At 45.3% G+C, this 22545-nt stretch overlaps 1 protein-coding gene across 1 annotated transcript in view; it reads left to right on the plus strand.

The window, feature by feature from the left end:
* SERBP1 (SERPINE1 mRNA binding protein 1) overlaps positions 1-11949 on the plus strand; it is a 15264-nt gene extending 3315 nt beyond the window's left edge. The window contains 3 exon segments of the mRNA XM_069093383.1: positions 4852-5029; positions 9449-9622; positions 10542-11949. Coding sequence (XP_068949484.1) covers positions 4852-5029; positions 9449-9622; positions 10542-10598 — 409 coding nt within the window. The 3' untranslated portion in view covers positions 10599-11949.
* Positions 11950-22545: the final 10596 nt, after the last annotated feature.

Genomic DNA, 22545 nt, shown 5'->3' on the forward strand with positions numbered 1-22545 from the left:
ACTTTGAGGCTGGGCTGGCACTGAAATTTGTCTTCAAGACTCTCCTTCAAGGCTGCCAGCACCCTCTCCAGAACTGCCTTGGATTTGTTTTGTCTGTCTCCCCAGTACCTCCCATGCTTCATCTGTAGTAAAGGAAACTTGTAGGTGGGGTGATCACAAGGAACTGTGGGACAGGGAGTTTAACAGCCTCTGCCTATATCTAGTACGGGGAGGGATCCCTTGTCTCTTCAGAGAGGCTGTGATCATACGGCAGGGATGCGTAGGTTCTTCCATCCATGCAGATTGTGGCTCTTAGACAACTGGAGACTTGCTCTGGCTAAAAGGGTTTCCTAACTGCAGCCGTCTGGTGATGGGCAACTGCTGACTTTGAGGCTGGGCTGGCACTGAAATTTGTCTTCAAGACTCTCCTTGAAGCCTTTCCAACTTGGCATCTGCCAAGAGCGAGCTCTGTCATCTCTGTGCCATGGCCGAGATTTTTCATCATCCTTTCCTTTTAGGCACTCTTTTTTTATTTTATTTTAAACTTAAATACTAAAACTTGAATACAAATTAAAATAAAAAGAAACATTTTTAACTTAAATACAAAATAAAGAAAGGGAAAGGATTGCCATGTGCATAGCAGAACAGGAGAGGATTTAAAATACAAGGCAGTAAATTTCCATTTCAAGAAAGCCTATATAATAAATACTACACACTGGGTTTGGAGGTTGGCATTTGTCTTTATTTGCTACTCAATATCTTAGGAGTCACTGGGGTTTTTGCTTTTGTGTTTGTTTTTGTGAGGCTAAATTTATTTCAGCAAGTATCTTAGAGACCTCTTAGGTGTTGGGAGTGAGAATATGTAAAAACAGACTGCTTTGCTGTGGCAGTGTTCATACTTCCTAATTATTAGTTTGTTAGATGATGAGTGTTTTCAAATGCTTTTTGCATTCTCTGTAGGACGTGGGAGACTAGAAAACCCAGAACAAGGTAGATAGTTAATCCCTGTCTCGGGGAGCTGAAATCATTTTAATTGGGCTTTTGGAATATGGGTGGCTGCCGGAGACTTGGACATTGGAGTTTTGTTTCTCTCTTGTTCATCTTATTGGTGACCTGATTTGATAAGCTTGTATGTGGCTAGTTCGCAAAGCTGAATCCCTAACCTTCGTCATTCTCCTGAGCCCCAAGTGGTTGTCATTGAGTGGCAGGGAGTTTGCCTTTATGGGAAGCCCAGAATTAGCTCTGCGGTTTCCCCAAGTGTTTATCCTAGGGCATTGATTCTCTCCTGCACTTCGTCCTTCCAGATACTTGAAAGCAGCTCTCAGGTCTTTCCCCTCCAAACGTCTCTTGTCATATTTCGTGCCCTAGAACAATTTTCATTTGGTGTGTAGCCTCTGGTCAGTCAGTAAGCCCGCCCTTACTAAGCCCCTGGTATGAATCAGGCGTTGGGCCAAGCCCTGGGTTTACAAGTCCCTGCCCTTGATGGGCTTAGAATCTAAAGAAGATGCCATTGGATTAGATCATTAAAGGAAGCTGCAGAGGGGGGAGGATGAGATCCAGCCCTGGGGGGAGGGGGGCCCAGGGGCCAGAGGAGGGCAGCTGGGTGGGAAGTATAAGAGGTAACTGGCCCAGGAGCCCTCAGGTGGGGGAGGGGTCTGTGCTTTCCAGTCCCTGCATTTGAGGTGTGAGTAGCAAGGCTGCTGTGTTCTTGGGCTGTGCAGGCGAAGCGAGCAGTTACGGAAGGCTTGGGGCTGGCACCGGGCACCCGGGAGGGCCTGGAGGCTGGAGGGAATGGTCCAGGGGACAGCTGGGCCACCTTCCACTTTCCTGGGTGGGGGCCTGCTGTCACTGCTGCTGGGTGTCCACCACCTGCTGCCCTCTTGTGCCATCTTTCCCTGCCACTCCCCAAGGACCCACCCTCGTCTTTTATCTTGAGTTTCATCAGTGCATCTTTCAGACCAGATGAGTGTTTGGGCACATAATGGATAGTCTTGTTGAAGTAGGGAGGGTTCCTCCAAATCCTGCCTCTTTGTGCTGTGCTTTTCGCCTGCCCCGAGGCTGCTGCATCAGCAGAGTTGGGGGGACGGTGGCACGTGTGAGGAGGGCAGGCTTTCGGGGCTGGGCCGAGGGCACAGCCGGCCTCTTGCTTCCGAGCAGCACGCTCCCTGCCACACCACATTGCCTGATCTGTCCAGTATTCATTAGGTACACAGTGTATGCTCAGCGCAAAAGGGTCCAGAGGCAAAAATGAGACAGTTCCTTGCTTTCAAAAACTTGGGCTTTTTCTTGGAAAGATGCGTGCACTAGCCAGTAAGCAAGGCATATACAGCAACAATTTCCTGAGGCATGTGGGCTTGGCATCCAGAGAAAGTGGCGGGCTTTGGGGAAGGCTGGGTTCTGAGGGGCCAGTGGCAGGAGAGGGAGTGTCACAGGCCCAAGGTAGGCTTATTCTGCCAGGATGTGCAAAGTCAGACCCCTGTGCATCAGTCCTGGCTGTTTGGCTGCTGTGCCAGGGAACAAATGGGGGAGGCTTTTACTGGAGGCAGCCGCAGGGGGCAAAGGTCTGCGCCTGGCTGGTAGTGGCTGGAGGGGCAAAAAGGGGTGGGATGTGAGTGCCGGTGAGAGGGAGGTGGCCTCTGGCTACCCAGGCAGGTCAGGAGCCCGCCCTGCTTAGGGCAGCAGCTCCCCTGCCAGCTGTGTTCTCCAGATTCTCAGTAACCCAGGACTCAGTGGAAGACTGGCCTAAGACACATGCTGTGTGACTCTGGGCAAGTCACTTCCCCTCTGTCTGCCTTCGTTTCCCCATCTGTAGAATGGGGATTGTAACTGCACCCACTCTTAGGGTTGTAAGGATCATACGAGAAACTATTAGCACACACTATGTCGCGCATTTTGTTTTTCAGTCGTTTGACCCCATTTGGGGTTTTCTTGGCAAAAGTGTTGGATTATTTGCCATTTTCTTCTGCAGTCCATTTCACTGATGAGAAAACTGAGTCAGACAAAGTTAAGTGACTTGGCCAGGGTCACACAGCTAGTGTCCGAGGCCAGATTTGAACTCCAGGACCAGTGGTTTGTGCACTGTGGCGCTCCCTAGCTGCCCGGCCCATAGCGGAGCTTCTGTTCAGCAGGACCATGCCTGTAACGATCGTAAAAGCTAGAGAGCCAGAAAGCACAGCAGCTCCTTGGCAAGTCAGATGCCAAAATAGCTTTTGCAGTTTTCTCGGGATGTTCTTATGTTATTTTCTGTCGAAAAAGCACAATGCTGTGAGTCGAGTATTGAAGATGGATCAGCCTGAGGTTTTTACTTTTGCCTCCCAGATCCTCCCTGCCCTGAGAGTGTCACTGGGAGGGCCGCTTCATCTGCCATCTGCTGTGGCCCCTGGCCCTCTGCGGCTGGTCTGCGCTGGCAGCCAAAGGAGATGGGTCGGCAGCTCCTTGGTCCTCTAGGAGTTAGGGAGTTAAAAAGCTAGGCCTTGTTGGGGAAAGAAGGAAGGGACCTTGGACCTTCGGGTGGTCTAGACCCGGGGCTTTCCACACTGAGCACGCACCAGACAAATGAAGAGTTATTTAGAAATGGATGCTACGTGTGTTTCTTTGGGATGCTGTCCGCTTAAAAACCTGAAAGGATGAAATAATATTTTGAAAATATTTTATGATCCAGAATCGGTTTTGCTCTTAATGTGCTGCTCTGTATTCAGACTAACAGGATCAGATGTGCTGTGTCATTTTCTAAAATAGTTGGCTTATTTCAGTGATGCAGTGATTTTGTCCGGTTCTGGGTTCAATTCATTTTTGCAGTTGGTTTTTGTTGTTGTCTTGGCTGAAAAGAAGCTTAGCACTGAAGGTCTCATGGTGACAGGGTGTCCTTAGCGCACCTAGATCCCGAGCTCCTTACCATCCTACCTGATGTCAGTCGCTTTTTAGAAATTAGTCAGATGATGTTGCTTTTTAAAGTTGGATGCTGATTTTGAGACAACTCACTGTCTCCTCAGCCTGCAGTTTCTCCTTCCTTCCCATTTTAGCCTATCAGGGACTCCACCATACTGCCAGGTGCCCAGCATCTCCACCTGCGGTACCCTCCTCAACTCTCTGTCGGCATACTCTCTCACCTTTTGCCAAAACTTGTAGATTCTACCTTGTCTCTCGTGTCTCCTCTGCATCACTCTGTGACAACCTGCGGTAACTTTTCCTGCCTCAAGTCCCTTGTCTGCACTCACATTCAGCCTCCATTCAGCGCTTGAGGTGACTATCCTAAAGTGTAGGCCTGGCCCCAGCGCCTCCAGGATCACATAGAAAGTCCTACATCTTGGGCCTTCTCCAGCCTTTGGGTCTGTCCCACTAGCTTACCCGCCATCCTTCCCCTAAACCATCCCAGCCTGGTGTCCTCCCGAGTCCTGCCTGGAAGACTCCCTTCTTACCTGGCTGTCCTTCAGGACGTAGCTCAGATTCCACCTTTTGCAAGGGGCCCATTCTTTCAACCTCAGGGCTTAGCCCAGTACCTGGCAGGTCGTGAACACTTACTACATGATTCTTGCCTTGCCGTAGACTCGCTTCTGAAACGAAGGGAGGATTGCTAAGCTCCTTTTTCTAATCTTAACAAATTGTGAAATCATTGTTCAATAACTTTATTTTTATGTAAATACTATCAATAAATTCCTTTGAGGCATGAAATGACTTATCACATTCTTGCTGTACAGGGTCCCAAAAGTCTTAGTGCAGTTCCGAGCTTTAATGGCTTAAGATGCCCTTTATTCTTCCCACTTAACCTTTTGCGGTATTGTGTATGTTGTATTTTTTTTTTGAAGGTGTATATGAGTGGGGCAAAATACTGTCCTCCTCGATTCTCTCTCTTAAGAAACATTCTTTTCACAGAGAAAATGAGGTGGAAGAGGTGAAGGAGGAGGGCCCGAAAGAAATGACCTTGGACGAGTGGAAGGCTATTCAGAATAAAGACCGGGCGAAAGTTGAGTTTAATATCCGCAAACCCAACGAGGGCGCCGATGGGCAGTGGAAGAAGGGATTTGTGCTGCACAAGTCCAAGAGCGAGGAGGTGAGTCGTGCTGGCCTTGTGGATGCCTGGGTCGAGGTGTGTCCGGTGTCCTGTGGGATGGACGGTTCCTAGTGCAACGTCTGGCTTCCGCTGCTCTGTTTGGTGCTTGGGAGATGAGCCCTGGGCTGCTTGTGTCCCCCTGTGCCTAAGATGTCGTGAGTGTGTGGGGTGGCTCGGCCAGCCTGCAGACTTGTGTCAAGTTGTGCCTGTAGAGTGCTGGTGTGGGCGTGATGCCAGATATTAATGGAGAGGAGGCTAGCAATGTGGGCACTTGTTCCGCAGAGTCTCTTAAGCAATGACTGTCCTGATAAGGGCCACCTAACTGGAGGCTCGTCACGGTTACTGTTCCGTAGACTTGGACGCCCCGTGTGGTGCTCGCGTGAACGCAGGCTGAGCCTTTGCTGTACGTGGAGTGTCTGCCAGACGGAGCGCCTGGCTTGTTAGCAGTTAATGCCAATAACCGTTGGCTTTGCACTGCCCCCTTTCCTGTAGAGATGTCTCTTACCTTCACTGACATTTGTGCCAATGTCTTGGGTTGTTGGCCTCCCTCTTGGTCTGCTGCATTGGGGTGGGGCAGGGCTGGGCCTTGGGCTCAGGAATGGCGCAGCCTTGTGGAAGTTCTCACCTCTGTAGGGTCAGAAACCCATCAGATGGGTTTTCATTGAAGAATGAGGAGCAGGTGTGGGAAATAGTGCATAGCCCTGATAGGCCTTTGTCCTGCTACTTGTGTGCTTGATGGTTCCCCAAAGGCACCAGGCATCCTGCTGGTGGGCACAGGGAGGTGAGGCCACAGAGTGGCAGGAGATGTGGCCAGAAGCCCCCCAGGTGTCCGCTTTCCTCTTCAGGGGGTCTTCGAGGACATCAGCAGAGTGGTGGGGAGGAAAGGGGTTGGGCAGCTGTTCTGTCTTGATCGTTGTGTTGCCTCAGCACTGGGAAGCACTAAAAAGACAAGCTTTTAAAGGTGAGCTAAACAGCAAATTCCAAGAAGCAAGAGTGGGTAAGGGGGTTCGAGTTTAGAACTCAGAGTCATTGACTGTTTTCTGTATCTTGGCTGATGGGATGAATTGAGTTCTTGAGAAAGGATGTGCTGGGGGATTGGTCTTCTGTCCCCCATGGCTCTGCTGCTTTCTGCTTTGGGGGGGTGAGTGGAAAGGGTGGGGAGTGTAAAAGGTCATGAAGAAGGATGTATTAAGTACCTGGTAACATGTTCTCTTGAGATTTTAAGGCCTGCTCCTTCTTTCTCTCTTCCACTGGTTCATCTTTCCTAATTTGGGGAGTTACTCTTTCTGCCCAGCTCTTTATTTTTATTTCCTATCCCATAGATTCCTGCTCAGCTTGCATATAAACTCCTCAGACCACCTGTCTTGATGGGGGGAGGGGGGAAGTGGAAAGGAAGGTGCTGTATAGTGAGCAACCGAATCCCCAGGGGTTTAAGACCAGAATCATTTAAGGTCTCACTGGGAAGTCACAGCTTATTCCCTGAGTGAGGCCCCGTTAGAAGAGTCCTGGGAAATCTCACAGGAGACCATTTCAGTCAGGGAGTAATTAAGTCAACTGTTTGTTACCAGAAATTCCTTATAGTTTTATTTGTTACTATTTTAAATATGGGTATACTACTCCCAATAAAGATAAGTAGATAAAAATTGATTGGTTTTTTTTGCATCTATAATTTACCATTTGGGACTTAACCTTTTCAGGGACACATCTGTCAGAGTGAGGTGTACTGAAATTTAGTATTTGGAACATTTTAAGAAACATGCATTTTACCACCTTCTCATGGAAAAATCTCCTTAAAAGGTTATGTATGAGATGCCATAAAGTCATAATTTTTTGTCTGGGCTTTATTTCACAAGAACCTGTTTTCAGTTCTTTCAGAGACGTTCATTCTATAAGTCATGTTGATGAGGAGAGCTGTGGTCAGTCCGTGGTGGTAGAAGGAGCTGTTGTGGTCAGAGTAGTGACAGGGCTTCCATCGCAGCTGCCACGTCCCAGATTCTCCTGCTGCATGCAAACCTTACACAAGACAACATAGATTCCCCCAAGAGAAAGTAGAGTCTTCAGGAACATTGATGAAGGATTTCACTGTAGGATTCCTCCGCATGGTTTTACCCTGCGCTTTCATGAGGTGTTGGCTGGGGACCCTTTGTCCTGGCAACCTCAGGGAAAGTCTCCTGTGACAGATTGATCCAGCCCCAAGCACAGGAGATGACTGTCCAGCTGCTCAGGGTCAGAAGCGCTGTGAGAGAACTAGGTGGGATCCAAATTCGAGTTGCAACTCTGACCGAGCTGGCACCAGACTACCGTTGCAGCCTCGAGTTTGTGCATTTTGCAAAACTCGGACATAAGAAAGTTGTATAGTATGCAGCTGTCGAAGCATGACCTTAAACCAGACCCAGCAGACCAGAGTTGGGAAAACCAAGTCCTCGAACTTTTTAAATTGTTCCCCCTGAGCCCCCGTGGTAGCTGGGCCTGGGGTTTTGTCTTGGCCTTTTCACTTTACAAGTTTCATGTTCCTTTTCTTTTTTTTAAATTCCATATGTAATCTCATGTATTCCTTTCTCCCCCTTTTCTTGGGTGTGGACCAATGACTTACCTCAGACGAAGGGAATGGCAGAGGTGCAGGGGAGCCATATGGAGTCAAATGAGGTGCTGATCTTTTCATTTGTTTTCTTTTCTAGTTTTAAGATGGTTTCATACGCAGAGAAGCTGTAGCGCCAGGTTCAGACCCCCCCCCCCTTCCCCTAGAGCTTCTCCCAGCTGTTCTCAGGTCTCGCCCATTGGGCAGTCAGGGAGAGCTTCCTTGTCTCCTTGCAGCGTCCATAGTGCTTGGCTGTCGTGGGCAGTTGGAGTCTCTTCACAGAAGCAGTAGAGTAACTTCTCATTGCTTGCTTGGCATTTCAGGGCCCTTCCATATTCATTCTCTTACTCGATCCTCATGACTAGCTGTTTTACAGACGAGGAGACTGAGGCACAGCACGGCCACGTGTCACATTCACATTAGTGACATTACTAAGACAGGACCTCCCGGATCCTTGTGCACAGCTCTAGAACCCAGCATAGTGTAGTAAGACCACTCCATCTGCTTCTGAGACTGTGGGAGGTGGGGAAGTCCCTTGAGTTAGAGACATTCCGACTCATGCTCAGCATCTCATGGTAACACTGAATTGGGAAGATTATGTCTGAGTGTTCTTAGAATCCACTTCCTTCCTCTTCTCCAGAAGCGTCCATTGTAGAAAGACCATGGAACAGTGATTGGGTATCACTGGGAACCAGTCAGTTTCAAGAGTATTGTTAAGCCTCACTGGGTGTCATGTAGTATTTGTTTGTGAACAATTTATTACATTCGGAGATTTCATTTGTTCTGTAAAATTTTAAGGACAACTTATTGACAAAAGAATGACATTTGTTTTGGAAGTAGATTTTCCAAAATTTAAGAGCCTCCTTAATTTTTCATTCCTGTTTGGTCAAATGAGAAAACATTTCTTAGCCTTTCAGGCTTTTGCCTGCATATTTAATGAGAGACAGCATAAAGGTCCCAGTTTTTGTTACTCTAATGCTAATGTGCTGTGGACATTGTCCAGAATTACAAATTCTCGTGTACAGATTTGGGATCATCGACATTTTTATGACTTGAGACAAACCTAGTGGAAATTTTGGATTTGTCTGTTAAGAGATTTGGGAGCCATTCTTGGCTTTGCCAGAGGACTTGCAGAACCACTTCTTTAAGTAATTCCTATATTGTGCTTAAAATATGCTTCAGTTTATGTATGACTTTTCCAGGAAGTACCTTTTACACAAAAGTACCATTTTTCACTTGAATATGTGGCCCCGTTCCAGTTAATGTGAACATGTCTATATGTATATTACATATTTTAGTAAAATCTGGTTGGATAAAGTACAAATAAGGCCTCAGTGTGACTGAATGTACTAAGCAGATATACAAAGCTAAAGATTCTGGGAATGTTATCACTAAGACTTTGATGTCTCTGCGTTTAGTGACAACTTTTAGGTGTCAAAACATAGGTCATATAGAAGATAGCACGGGGCGGTGAACTGTGTTAATTCAGTGCTGAGATCTGTTTTCTATCAGTTGATGTTCCTATTTGAGTAACAGGATGAATTTTTTTTAAATCTAGGTATGTTGAAACTCTGAATCATGAACCTACAAAGAAGGTTTTGCTTTTAAGCTTTTAGCTCCACACGTGTGGAGATGGTACTTAGGGCTGTCGTGTTGTGTGCCACACTTCAGGGGTGGGTGTTTGCTTGGGAAGCATTTTCTAGGCAGGTTGGGAGGGGGCATCTGTTAGACTCAAAAGAGGTCATGTTCTCACTATGAATACAGTTGAATGTCTTTATCTTTTAGGACAACTAACTCATCTTGACTCATGAATCGCTCAATGGCTTTCCCTTCCATTTCAGGCTCATACAGAAGAGTCTGTAATGGATCATCACTTCCGTAAGCCCGCCAATGACATCACATCCCAGCTGGAGATCAATTTTGGAGACCTTGGTCGCCCGGGACGTGGCGGCAGAGGTGGGCGAGGCGGGCGCGGACGTGGTGGACGGCCCAACCGCGGAAGCAGAACTGACAAGGTATGGACTCACAGGTGCCCCCCAGGTCATCCATATATAAGCAGGCCTCTCCCCCAAAGAAGACCCAGTTTTTGGAAACCATTTATCCTGGGAGCATGTTGAGAGGGAGGCCGGCCTGATCCTGACTGTCTCTGTCCATCATTGTGTGGTCTTGGTCTTGACTACTCTGCTCTGGGCTGGGGCTGCGTTCTTGAGCATCTTGGAACTTGGCTGTGGGAGAAGTAGGGCTTTGTGATTTCTGTCATGGCCCCCAACGCAATTAGGAGACTGCCAGTGATCAAGATCGATAAAGGATTATTCCCAACAGCCTAAAAGAATATTGGTGCCACATCCTGGTCTTACTTTGATTGGACGTGTTTGTGCTGTGCTATGACACTATGCTATTGGCTGTGTGTGCACACCCACATAACACACCCCATACTGATCGGAGAGACTTAAGAGTTGCCCTTTTCCTAGAAGGGTACTTGACTTTTTGCCATTGTTCATGCTGGCCTTGTTGGGGTTTATCAGCAGCTGTTACCAGAAGAGAATATGAATGCTAAGGCCTTTGCTATTAGTGAAGTGCTCTTGGGAACGGGGAGAAGAGAGATCTCGCTATGCTGATACCTTTTAAGTAGTATTGCCCCCAATTTAAGTTTTTTTTTTTTTTTAGCTCTTATAGTCTGAGGAAGAGTTCACATTTTTTGTAGTAAGCCAGAACCTGCGTTAGTAATCTTGGCACGGCAGTCTTAATAGCCACTTTTATGCCTATAGAAGTTGGAAACAGACCATTGACATGTAATCGGTTTTCTGTGCCCCAGGATTCTACGCTGTGGGAGTTGATTGTGTCTGTGAGGAGAGTGGCATGGCATAGAGGCGTAGCAGGTCTGTGTGTGGGCTTGGTGACTCCCTGGTAAACTCATCTTTGTTTCTCTTCCAGTCAAGTGCTTCTGCTCCTGACGTAGACGACCCAGAGGCTTTCCCGGCTCTGGCCTAAAACTGGACGTCCTAAGCCAACCCTGGTTCCTTTGTGGACCCTCCTCCACGAGGCTTGCATGCTTAACGATCCTAAACGACGACGAAATTTTAAAAAAAGACTGTCATTCATACCATTCACACCTAAAGACTGAATTTTATCTGTTTTGAAAATGAACTTCTCTCGCTACACAGAAGCAACAATATGGTAGTCAGTTTTGTATTTAGAAATGTAATGTAGCAGGGATGTTTTCATAATTTTCAGAGATTATGCATTCTTCATGGATACTTTTTTGTATTGCTGCTTGAAAATATGCGTTTCCAAACTTGAAATATAGGTGTGAACAGTGTGTACCAGTTAAAGCTTTCATTTCATTTGTGTTTTTTAATTAAGGATTTTAGATGTTTTCCCTCAACTACAAACTGGTTTTAAATATTGGACATCATTCGTTTTCTTTAGGACTTGCTTTGCATTTTGTCACATGTGGTCAGAATGACACGTACGCTTCATTTGGTGAACTTGATGCCATGTGGAGTACTAACTTCCTGGAGAATCTTAGCTTAGTTTTCATCATTTCCGTCTGGGAAGGACTGTGTGGTCGCTTTCCACGTGTGCTAGATGCTTATATCCAGACAGTGTCCATACTTGAAGAGATTCCAGGCACATTGGCTCAGTCGCAGAAATGGCTGATCCAGCAGTAACACATGGTTCATTAGGCAAAAGTTAGGCCTTATTCACCCTTCCAACTATCTACACTTTGATGTGACACTTTTCTTTCTCAATTTAAAAAAAACAAAACCAATTAGAGTCCTTGTTTAGTAAGTTGATTAAACTACTTACTGTTGGTGAGACACATTATCCTGTCATGTAAGATAGGTGTGTGGGGGGAGGTATTCTATGGGGTGGGGGGCTTGATTTGGTTAATGCAGCATATTTGAAGTACTGCAGAGTAAGTGGCCATTCGGTATGCTTTATATGTCTCCAGGGTTGATGAGAAAATGTGTATCTTTCCATTATTTGGAAGCTGTGTTCTGAAGAAACCAAAGGGTGCTTGCTAGCTTGGGGAAAAAGAGGGAAGATTTTAATTTCCTGAAAAAGAAAAGCAGACTGTTTGGAAATGGTGGGAACTACAGCATGCTGCCTGAAATACATACCAAAAACCTCTTATTGTTTTCTCAATTTGCTATATTCCATTCCTGGTATCCAGTTGTTGACAGATGAATGTGTTTGTTCTCTCCCCTTCCCTGCTTTGAGAACTTTGCCCCTTTTGGAAAATTAGGTTGATAATTTATCCCCGTGAACAGGAGCGTCACCACTTTTTACAGACTGAACTTGGACTTAGCAACTAATAAATGGTTTGGGTTTTTTTTTTCTTGTTTGCCATATTTGTTGGAATAATAGGAAGCAATTGTCATTTAGTGCTACACACTTTAAACAACTCATTTGTAGGTTTTTTTTTTTTTTTTTACCAAGGTATTTAAAAAACTAATGCCCTATTTAAACAAAAAAAATAAGTACAGGCCCGGCCAAGAGTTAGAGAACCTCGAATATGGAAACAACAAACTCTGGCTTGTTCAACTAGACCTTTTCTACAGAAAAGTTACTTGTACAAGAGTATTAATACATGTGTATTGATTCTTTAATGCATTCACTTCACTTAACCCCTAGAAAGGAGGTTTTCCCAGCTGAGTGATCGTTCTGTGCCGGTGTTAGTAAATCTCGACACTAAGCATGTTCTTTCTGTGTTGGTGCTAACAGAAGTCTCCTTCAAGTACCTGATGTCATGAGGTGCAAATAGAAATCCTTGGGGATTGTATGAGCGTGGCCTCGGCTGCTTTGGAGCGGGGTCTGCTAGCCCAGCCCCAGGGGCTCTGTCTCCGAAGTCCTGCAGATAGCACTTTCTCGTCTACAGCTTCATCGGTTGCCGTTTTCGTTGTCACCTTCGCCCTTCAGACTTCCAGTACGCGAGCACATAAAGGCTTGAGTCCGTGGTTCTGTCCCAGAAGTCGCCTCCCTGTTGACCAACCAGAGCACAGAGCAATATTTGGGTCAATATGTCAGTGTTTTTCAAGCCAGCGTGCACTTTACAGTCGCTTGATCTGTTTATCTGATGTAAATTTGCCTCTTGATTCCCTTTGTGTCGTGCTAAGACTGTGAACGTGTCTCTGGTGGGTGAAAACTGAAAATAAAGGTTTATTTTCATGCTCTCTTTAAAAAGTCATGGAAACAATTTGAAGCAGAAGCCCATTTTAGACTCATGTGTTTCCTGGTTTTTCACCGATTTATGTTTTCCCAAGGCTTTGGTTTTGTGAGGTCGTCATTGCCTCTGTTTAACCTGGGGAGAAACATCAGACAACTTTGTTCACTAAAGCTTCAGAAAAGCTTCACTCGGCGTTTTGGGGGGACTGGTGATAAGCTGCCACGTCAGCTGGAGAATTGAGATCTTTAGTGAGTGGAGTTGTTTGGGTAATTGGGTACATTTGAGCATGAAAGTTAAATCTTGATATTTTTTTTTAAGGAATTTTTTTTTTTTTTTTGCTTTTTAGAGGGCAATTGGGGTTAAGTGACTTGCCCAAAGTCACACTGCTAATAAGTGTGTTAAGTGTCTGAGGCCGGATTTGAACTCGGGTCCTCCTGACTCCAGGGCTGGTGCTCTCTATTCACTGAACCACCTAGCTGCCCTGTTTTTTGCTTTTTGTAAAGGAAAAAATGGATATAAATGGTATAAGCTGCTTAAAGGATTTTTTTTTTCATTTTAAAGGAAAGAGAAGTTGTATGACATGGATATCCCCTCATAAACTGCAGATATGGCATGCTAATGGAGACTTTGAATGACCTGCAGGAGGCGAGTTGGAATGTTCTGTCCATCTTGGGTAGAAAACCTGGGGAGAGCTTGAGTCGCTTTGTGCTGGGCTTTCCTGAGAAATCTTCACAAAACTATGTGAAGATAGTCACTCCCTGGCCCAGATGATTCCAGCATCTTAGAAGGACGTATTTTGAAAGCACTAGGGAAGAGCCCGTGCTTAACCTTGAGTTGACATCAGCTCATAAGAGTAAGTTGGGACTGACTCAGCCACTGTGACTGAGTAACAATTTTTCAATTTTCACTGGTTAAGAATATTAGAAAAGATAAATGTTAGGAGGCATTCTGTTTGGTACAATGGCAGTGAGATCTGAAGTGTAGTGAGATCTAAAGTGGACGGAATCCTCATACGTACAGTGGTGGTGAGATCTAAAGTGGACGGAATCCTCATACGTACAGTGAGTGGTGGTGAGGTCTAAAGTGGACGGAATCACCCTCATGCGAAGATAAAAATAGGGAGCGGTGTATGTTGGCATTCGGCATGTGTCTGTACTAAGTTCAGCCAAACCCAGTGAATTTCTTTTATGTAAGTCATTTAAAGTTAGATGTAAAGAACGCAAAAGCAAAAGAAGTTAATTGATAACTAAAAGATCACTTGCAAGGTATGGTTAGCAGCAGTGTCGTAAAGACAATAGAAGGCGAATCTAGATAGATTTATAGGTGACAGCATCTGGGAAACAGGTCACCTCACTGTCAGCAGTATGAATCTTAAGTGAATATCAGTGGCAAAATAGCTTGTGGAACTTGAATTATAGCAGATAACTGGTGAGGCGGTTTATTGGCTTGCTCTGATCTTCCAAAGAGCTTTTCTCTAAAAGACAAATCTGGAAACAGGAAAATTTTAAAAGCTGACAAAACATTGTTGGCCAGAAAAATGATGTGAGGATTATATTCAAACTGAGAAAATATCCCTCGAATGTTATAATCTTTATAGTACTATAGTACTTCATAGTACTATAAATACTAGATTTGAAGTTAGGTAGGTTTGGGAGGAAATAAGGAAGGTATTGGATGGGAAAATCAGTATTATGTAGGAGTTCAGGGGGAAAAAGCCTAAGGTGCTATAGATATTGTCTGTTGACCTTTAAAAACTAAATTAAAAGAGGATTTGAAGTGATTAGGTACAATCTAATAGTCTAGACTCAATGAGAAAGGGGGAGGTGGTAGCTGTAGAGGGCAGGGGATGAATAATGGGCAAAAAGCATGTTAGCATTAGTCTAATGGTAGCTCAGTACAGATGGTCCCCCCGGGCTCTGTTGTAACTCAGAGCTTCTCTTAAGGCATGCACTGATAAGGCAGGAAGAGCCAGCGTCGAAAGGTGACAAGTGTTTTCACATTAATATATTGCCTGGAAAGGAGTGTGTGTAACAGGAAATGGAATCCACCACACCACTTCCCAGGAAGGTGTTTCCAGGCCCCCAGATAGCAGTTTTTGGTTGGTACTAAAATTCTGCCTCGCCACTTACCTGATCATTGTTTGTACTTGTATTTGTATATGGCACCTGGTTTTAGGCACAAGTATATTTCCCTGTCTTTTCCGTTGGTTTACAAAGCAGGCTTTTGAGTTTGATGTTGGAAGGACCTTGCTACATATCCAAGAAAAAAACAATCTTTCTGTAAAGATGATGCTGGTGTTACGTACAAGGTAATTTAGGAAATTCTGTGTGTCTACCCAGATAGAGATTTGGACAAATGTATTTCTTCTTAGGCCATCAAGGGAATCATGTTAACAGAAGAAGTGTAAATCTAGAATTATCAAAGAATTTGTCAGTAATTAAGATATAACAATATAACTATAAAGCTTGATGGGAAATGCCCTACACAGTGGTTTAGTACTTTACATGGCATTGGACATATGCTTAGAATTGAACTACTTTTCTTGGTTCCCACAAATACTTGGTAATTCCCTTTTGTAGGTTAGGAAATTGAAAAATAACTTATTTGTCCGAAGCCCATAAAAAGTGACCTGTTGATGGGACACCAACCCTTCTCCATGAACATTTGCTTAATAATCATTTCTGAGCAAAGTAAAGACAGCTTCAGGGGCTATCTGCAGGCTGCCCATTTAGGAAAATATATTACCTTCGTGCCATTAATTATTATTGGGTAGTATTCAACTTGGAGTTAGGAAGACCTGAGTTCATCTTAGCTCAAATATTAGCTGTGACCTGAGGCAAGTCCCTTAAACCTCATTGCCAGCTTCCTCATCTCTAAAAAGGAGATAATACTGGATTTTGAGTTTTAACCGTCATAGGACCAAACCTAAAAATGTGGCAAGTTTCTTTTTTGCAATTGAGACTTAGTCCCTTGGTAGCCCTGATGGATTTGAGTGTATTGGAGGAATCGTCAATCCTTTTCTAAGCATTTTCGGTTTTATGAGGGAAAAACTTATCACCAGGATGGCTGGCACTATAATCTGGGGACTCGGACTCATTACTTTCCTGTATATCTTGATGATACAGTCAGTACTTGGCTTTTCGTATTTCTTTTTTTCCTTTGAATCATGACTGCATTTAGTTGAATTATTTTGGAGTGGGAAAGGAGATCCTCTTAGGAGAATTTCACACCATTCCCTCAATGGTCAGTGGTTTGGGGAGTAAGAACTTGATTCTCCGAGACTAGTCACCAGATGTTTCTCAAATACTTCTGTGATTTAGTGTGATGAGATTAACTTACCATTTGCCTCATTCACAGGTGTCTTAGATGTTCAGAGTGAGGGAAGCTTTAGGACAGAAGTCATTTTCCTGTTAGACATGAGATTGTGTTCTTTGTAACATCTCCCTGGGGTAGTCTTTGCCTCGCTGATGTTAGGTTCATGAAGTTTCTCGTTTGCCCTGAGATTATTTTACTATTATGATTGAAAACAAGCTTAATATTTTGATTGGATGATCCGTTAGGTTTTTCTGGCCTTATGGGACCTTTGAATATTGAAACCTGAGTCACACCGTGTTTATGTAAGAGTTCACGGTTATAGGAATTAGTGAGCATACCGAGGGCAAATGTATTTAGCAGCAGACCTTGAATGTTTTGATTTTATAGTTAGCTTGGCCTTCTTTGGAAGCAGTTGCTTGCCAAGCACAGCAAAGCCAATTACTCTAATGGTTAAATTGTCAGTTGACCTCAGGGCCCAGTTACACACTACAGTTGGTATTAGCCTCTCACACACGTGATGGGTAAGCAAGAGCGGCCAAACCACCTAGAGAAGGAATCAGATGCATTTCATACCAGATGGAGAGTTTTCCCAGGTTTTCCTGCTGTAGCATACTTTAATAACGCAGACTGCCCTGTAAGAGCCGATGGAGACCAGAGGTGCATCATACTGACTGGGGCTTTGGTGTCTTCGTTAAGTCAATCAGCAGGCTCTTGGTGGGGATCAGCATCTTCATAGTTCCAGACTGACAGACTTGAAGGTTTCAGAGTGCCCACTTTCCTTTTTGAAATAAGCAAAAATCTAGCATGCCTATCTGACAATTTATGCATAACCAAGACAGGATTCCACCAATAAGTAGTTGTAACTGAAAACATTTCCTAGTGATCTGAAAGAGAAAACCTTGCAGAAGAAAGGGGATGGTGTTGACTGCTTCTGCAGCCTCCTCTAAGTGCTGCCAAGAACTTGACCTTTTTCAAGCAAGAGTGCGCCTCTCCCTGGCCTTAGCCTTATCAGAATGGTGATGGGTGGTCACCGAGTTGGAGCTGTGCGACTCGGAAAATGCCTGCAGAACATGCCCGTTTTGAAGAGAGCATCTCCTGCCGAAGAATGACTTTGGTGCTTTTAACCAAACTGGTTCATTTTAATGCAGTTAAAAACATGTCATTTGCTGTATCAATAACCATGTCTTTTAAACAAGGCATGCCATTGTTTTATGAAAAGCTGTTTCTCTAGTTGCTTTGAAAGCCATCCTGCTGTATCAGTATCAGGATGGAAGAACTTGGAAGAGAGATGGAGAATAGCTTGGTAAAAACATGGCAAACTCATTTTCATGAGCTTTGGGAGAGGCAAAGGAAGCCAGTTGTGTCCGAGTCCACTGAGAAGAGACCTAGGGGAATCCCAGCTGAGTTTACCAGGCTCTGAAGAAAAGGAAAGGAGGGAAATGGATACGTTTCTTTGCTTTGTGATAGAAATCAAATAAAATGGTTCTGTTTCTAAACAAAACCGTGGAAAGTCCCATTTTCTCCTGAAGAGAGTCTGTGTCTCACCCTACACACTCGGGGCTCCAACATTGTCAACACCTGTATTTTCAATGGGCATTGGCTGTCTTGTCAACTGGGACAGGTGGGAAGTGATGAGAGTGGCATTTTAAGCAGGTGAGCAGGGATGAGGGCAGGTCTGGAAGGCCTGTTCTCAGCTTCTTTTCATTAGTTTTCATCTAGCTTTACCTTAAAAGTACATTGCTCGGGGCGGCCAGGTAGCACAGCGAGTAAGAGCACTGGCTCCAGTGTCCAGATGACCTAGGGATGGAATCCGGGCTCAGACACTTAGCATCCACCCAGAAACACCTGGCCGTGTAACCTTGAGCAAGTTACTTAACCCCAATTGCTTTAAAAAAAAAAAAGTACATTGCTCTGGTGTATTTTGGGCTGCCTTGAGATTAAACAGAAGCTAAGTACCTTCCTAGTGCAGTGAATAGAGCGATGGACCTGGAATCAAGAAGACCTGAGTTCAAATCCAGCCTCAAACACTAGCTGTGTGACCCTAAGCAAGTCACTTGACCCTATTTGCCTCAGTTTCCTCATATGTAAAAATGAGCTGGAGAAGGAAATGGTAATCACTCTAGTATCTTTTGAACATGACTGAACAAGAAAGTACCTACCATACCTGCTTTAAGTTCCTTGTTTAAGCATCCTATTTTTCCCTGTGAAGCTAAGAAGAGATAGATGAAAGAAGTTTTGGGTTTTTCCCCCCTACTTGGTGTAAAATGTTCTTTTCCAGGCAATTGCAGTCCTTCATGTCTGGGACAATATTTCCTTAACCAGAAGTACCTGAAGGAAGTTACTGAGCTTTAAAATTTTTAATGTGGTCCCCGTTCTAAAATGGGAGGCATGGTAGTGTTCACTGGAGATCAGCAGACTGAAGCTTTAGGTGTTAACTGCCTCTGGAATCATGTGTATGTCCATATAAAGTCCTACAGAAACATGCTCAGCCCTCGCTCCTGCAAGCAGCTGGCTTCCTGAAGCTGTAACACCCACAGGATGCTCCCGTGGGCTCCACTAGCCAGGGTTAGTTAGTGCAAAGCAGATGAGCAGCTTGGCTCCCAGTCTGACTCAGGAGCTATTTGGGTCCAGCAGAAGATGAACTTCAGGGTTGCTTCTGATTGGTAAATCATGGTGTGGCTTAAACTTGGAATGCAGAACTGGGCCTGTGTGCATCCTTGGGAGCAAGGTGTGACCTTGAAAATGCTCTCTGGACTGATTCTGGACTTTTAAATTTACCTGGCGGGTTGCTGAGCAGACTTTGGAATTACCCTGTTTACAATGCTAGCCACTGGCTGTGATGTATACAGGAGGAGAGAGGACCTGGCTTTCTTACATCCCATGTCCTGGATGGCCAAATTCACCCTGTTTTGGTTGAGTATGACCACCCAGGAAAATCGTGTGTTACATTGGGGCCGACTTCTGTTTTAGGGAACAGCAGGTGCATCCCTTAGGTTCCGGTGGTCATGTTGGTTAGCTTTGTTGTTAAATTTCTCTTGTCTTCATTAGGTAACAAAATGAGCTCAACACTCACACATATGTGTGAATTGAAAGACTGAATTACTTTGGCTCACTGAATGTCTTCACAGAATGACAGTTATAGTCAAGGTATAGGGACTTTGGGCTAACAGAATTTTTAAAAGAAGAATGAGATGAGACATAACATTTATGACATTCCTGGCAGTCTTCTGCAGGATGCTGTGGGACATGCTTGCTTATTTACAGGAATAACAGTGGGATAGAATGGTTCCAATGAGGGGTCCCTCCCTTTTAAAAATAGATTGTATTCCAGTGGCCTCTTCAGGCCTTTCCTCAGTTTAGCCAGAGCTCGTAATGGAATGCATAGTGAAGGTACTGGTTTGTGTTCTTCTGCACTGATGCCAATGACTGGGAGAGAAGCTGCAGGATCAGCCAAGAGGCTGTTACCAAATGGGCCTCTTCCAGGCCGTCTCGTTCCAGTGGACTGCTTCCATTAATGTGTCCTAGGCCTCGTGGTGTAGAAGGGATTCTGCTTTTGGGGGCTCTCTCGGCAGATTGCAGAGAGAACAATCGGGCAACAGAATGGCCCTCTGCTAGGAGGCCGGCCCCACAGCATGGATTGTTTCAGGGGATTCGAAAAGACAGACGACCATCTACAAAACCAGGGGCACTGATCGATGGCGGTGTGGGGGAGGAAACGAGAGAGAGAAATTACACGGGGTTCTTCAACCCCTTCCACCTCCTCAAGGTGCGGGGCTTGGTTTTCTTTGGCACAGAGTGGCTGGCCCTGCTGGGGTTTGTCTGTTCCTGTAATTGCTACCTTCTAAAAACAACCTCAGGGATGCTTAAAATGGACAGTACAGGGCTCTGGCTTGTGGCTCGTGTCTGCGATGGTGCTTTCTTTATCCCTGAAGTCTTAGCAGAATTACACTCTTGTCACACACACACACACACACACACACACACACACACACACACACGAGCCTGGCCCCTAAAGTGGATGGGGGGAGGGAAGCGGGAGGAAGCAGGGCTTCACATAGTTCACACTGGTGCAGCCTGAGCTGCTGGGTGTCTGCAGCTCTGATTTTTTTTCTGACTTCAATCTATGAATGTCCATAATGGCCAACTGCAAATATGAATTTTAAGGAAGAAGGAATATGGAGGTGGGCGGGGGGAGAGAAGAATGGGGGCAGGGTGGAGAAAGGGGGGAAGGAAAAGCAGAGACAGGTGAATTGTCTTCTGCTTTTCTTAAGGGCTCCAGGAGAAGCTGACAGAAGCAGCCCCAATCTCTGAGGAGGAGGCCACTTTCTTCAGGAAATTGTGGTGAAGACGGGTCAGGTGAGAGGATATAAGGATGTGGCTGCCTGATATCTGAGTTCACATTTATGTTGTACCTGAAAGTCTAAAGCACATCACGTACAAGCCTGGATCCTTGAGGAAAACCTGGGCAGGGAGGCACTACTGTTATGACCAATTGATGGAGGAGGCAATGGACTGAAATTTGGTGACACAGTCTCCCTCTCTCTTGCATGTGACAGAACCCAGCAAAGGAGACAGATTCAGGGGAGAGAAGAGGAAATGGGCCCAGGGCCACTGTTAGATGCCTCCTCCCTTCTCCCCCTACCTTTTCCCCTTGGAGCCCAACTACCCTGAGTCTGAAAAGCAGCTTTCCTACAAGGTAGTATTTGGGGAGCCCTGTGACCAATGGAGATGAGCCAACAGACATATTTGTAGTCATTAAAATTGGGCGAAATCCAAAAACTAGATGTGAGCTTTCCACTGGGAAATTAGACTTATTTTAAAAAAAAAGAGAGAGATTAAGAAAGGTCCAGGGCAGCGACAGGTCCCATGACTCAGTAACTGTATAAGGTAGGTGAAAAAGTATCTCCGTTTTACAGATGGGGAAACTGAGGTAACTTGCCTCGTAAGTAGCAATTTAACCTGGGTGTCTCCTGTCTCCTGGCCCAGGGCCTGTCCATTCCCAAACATCTTTCTTTTTTTTTTTTTTATTAATTCTTTAATTTACTAATTTGTTTCTTTCCTTTTAATTTACAGGATTCAATTCCACAATTCCTTGAATTTCACATTTTGTCCCCCTCCCTCTCCTCCCCCCCCATGGCGTCTTATAATCAAGTATAGGTTCTGTAGATACTTTCACATTATACAATGGTCAGGTTATAAGGATGGATTGTACCAGCTGGGATGAAAAATGGTATAGAGGACATAAAATCAAATAAGAGAACAAAAAAGATCAGGTATTTTGCTTCCACCTGGATATAAATTTAGTTCTTTCTAGTTCTTTCTCTGGATGCACGTTTTTCTCTCCATCATGCGTCTTTTGGGATTGACATATCCCTGCATTGTTGAGAAGAGTCCAGTCTATCAAAGTTGGTCATCACACATATGTTGTGTCCGTAATTGTGTACAAATTCCTCCTGGTTCTACTCTTCTCACTCAGCATCAGTTCTTTTAAGCCTCTCCAGGTAAATATGAAGACCGCCTGCTCCCCGTTTCTTATAGCGCAATAATATTCCATAACATGCATATACCACAACTTGTTCAGCCATTCCCCAATTGATGGACACCCCCTTAATTTCCAATTCTTTGCCACCCAAACATCTTTCAAAGTCAAATTCATTCATTTCGAAAAAGAAATAGAGAAGGTAGGAATAGGAAAGATGTCAGCTCTGGAAAGAAGTCATTGAAAACGTGTTGTGCAGAACCATAGATTTGGGGCTGGAAAGGACCTCGTACATTCTTCAGTTCAAGCATCTATTTGCAGATAAGGAAACAAGAGGCTCAGAGAGCAGGGGCACTGGGCCATGAGCATGTTCTCCATCTCGTTCTGCCATTTGTAACCCAGAGGGGAGCTGACGTTGGTCCCAGACGTTTTGGTGCCAGCCCTTGTGAAAGGCTGGGAGACCAAGGAGAGGAAGGAAGCATGCCCTGAAGCCCGCAGGTATAAGCCTGGTGTGGGCAGATGCCTAGAAGTGCCCTTCTGTGCTGAGGAAATCCGGATCATTTCCCACCAGGTGAGTGAGGATACCGGCCCCGAGATCTGTGACCTTAGAGAAATTCATCTGTATAACTGAGCACCAGCTGCAGGCTGGGGTAGTCAGGCCAGGCGCTGTCAGGGACAGGGGCTGAAGGCCCAGCACCATCCAGGCTAGGGAGCTCGAGCCGGGTGCTGTCCGGGACGAGGGGTGAGGAGGCTCATGCTGGGCACTGTCCAGGCCGGGGGGCCAGAACAGAAGCCCCTCTTCCTCTCCAGGCTGAGCTCACCTTCCATCAGAGGAGACCAGAGCTCTGCCAAGGAAGGGAAGGGATGTCTGGGCCCTTGGAAAAAGGCAGGATTTTAGCCTTGGTCTTTGGCTGACCAGAGGAAGTCCCTTTCCTCCCAGCCCCAGGCTGTGACCACAGAGTTCACTATGGGTG

Source organism: Petaurus breviceps, unplaced genomic scaffold, assembly GCF_028583685.1.
Source record: "Petaurus breviceps papuanus isolate PSGF00001 unplaced genomic scaffold, PetGlider_PUasm1.0 208, whole genome shotgun sequence".
Lineage (NCBI taxonomy): Eukaryota > Metazoa > Chordata > Mammalia > Diprotodontia > Petauridae > Petaurus > Petaurus breviceps.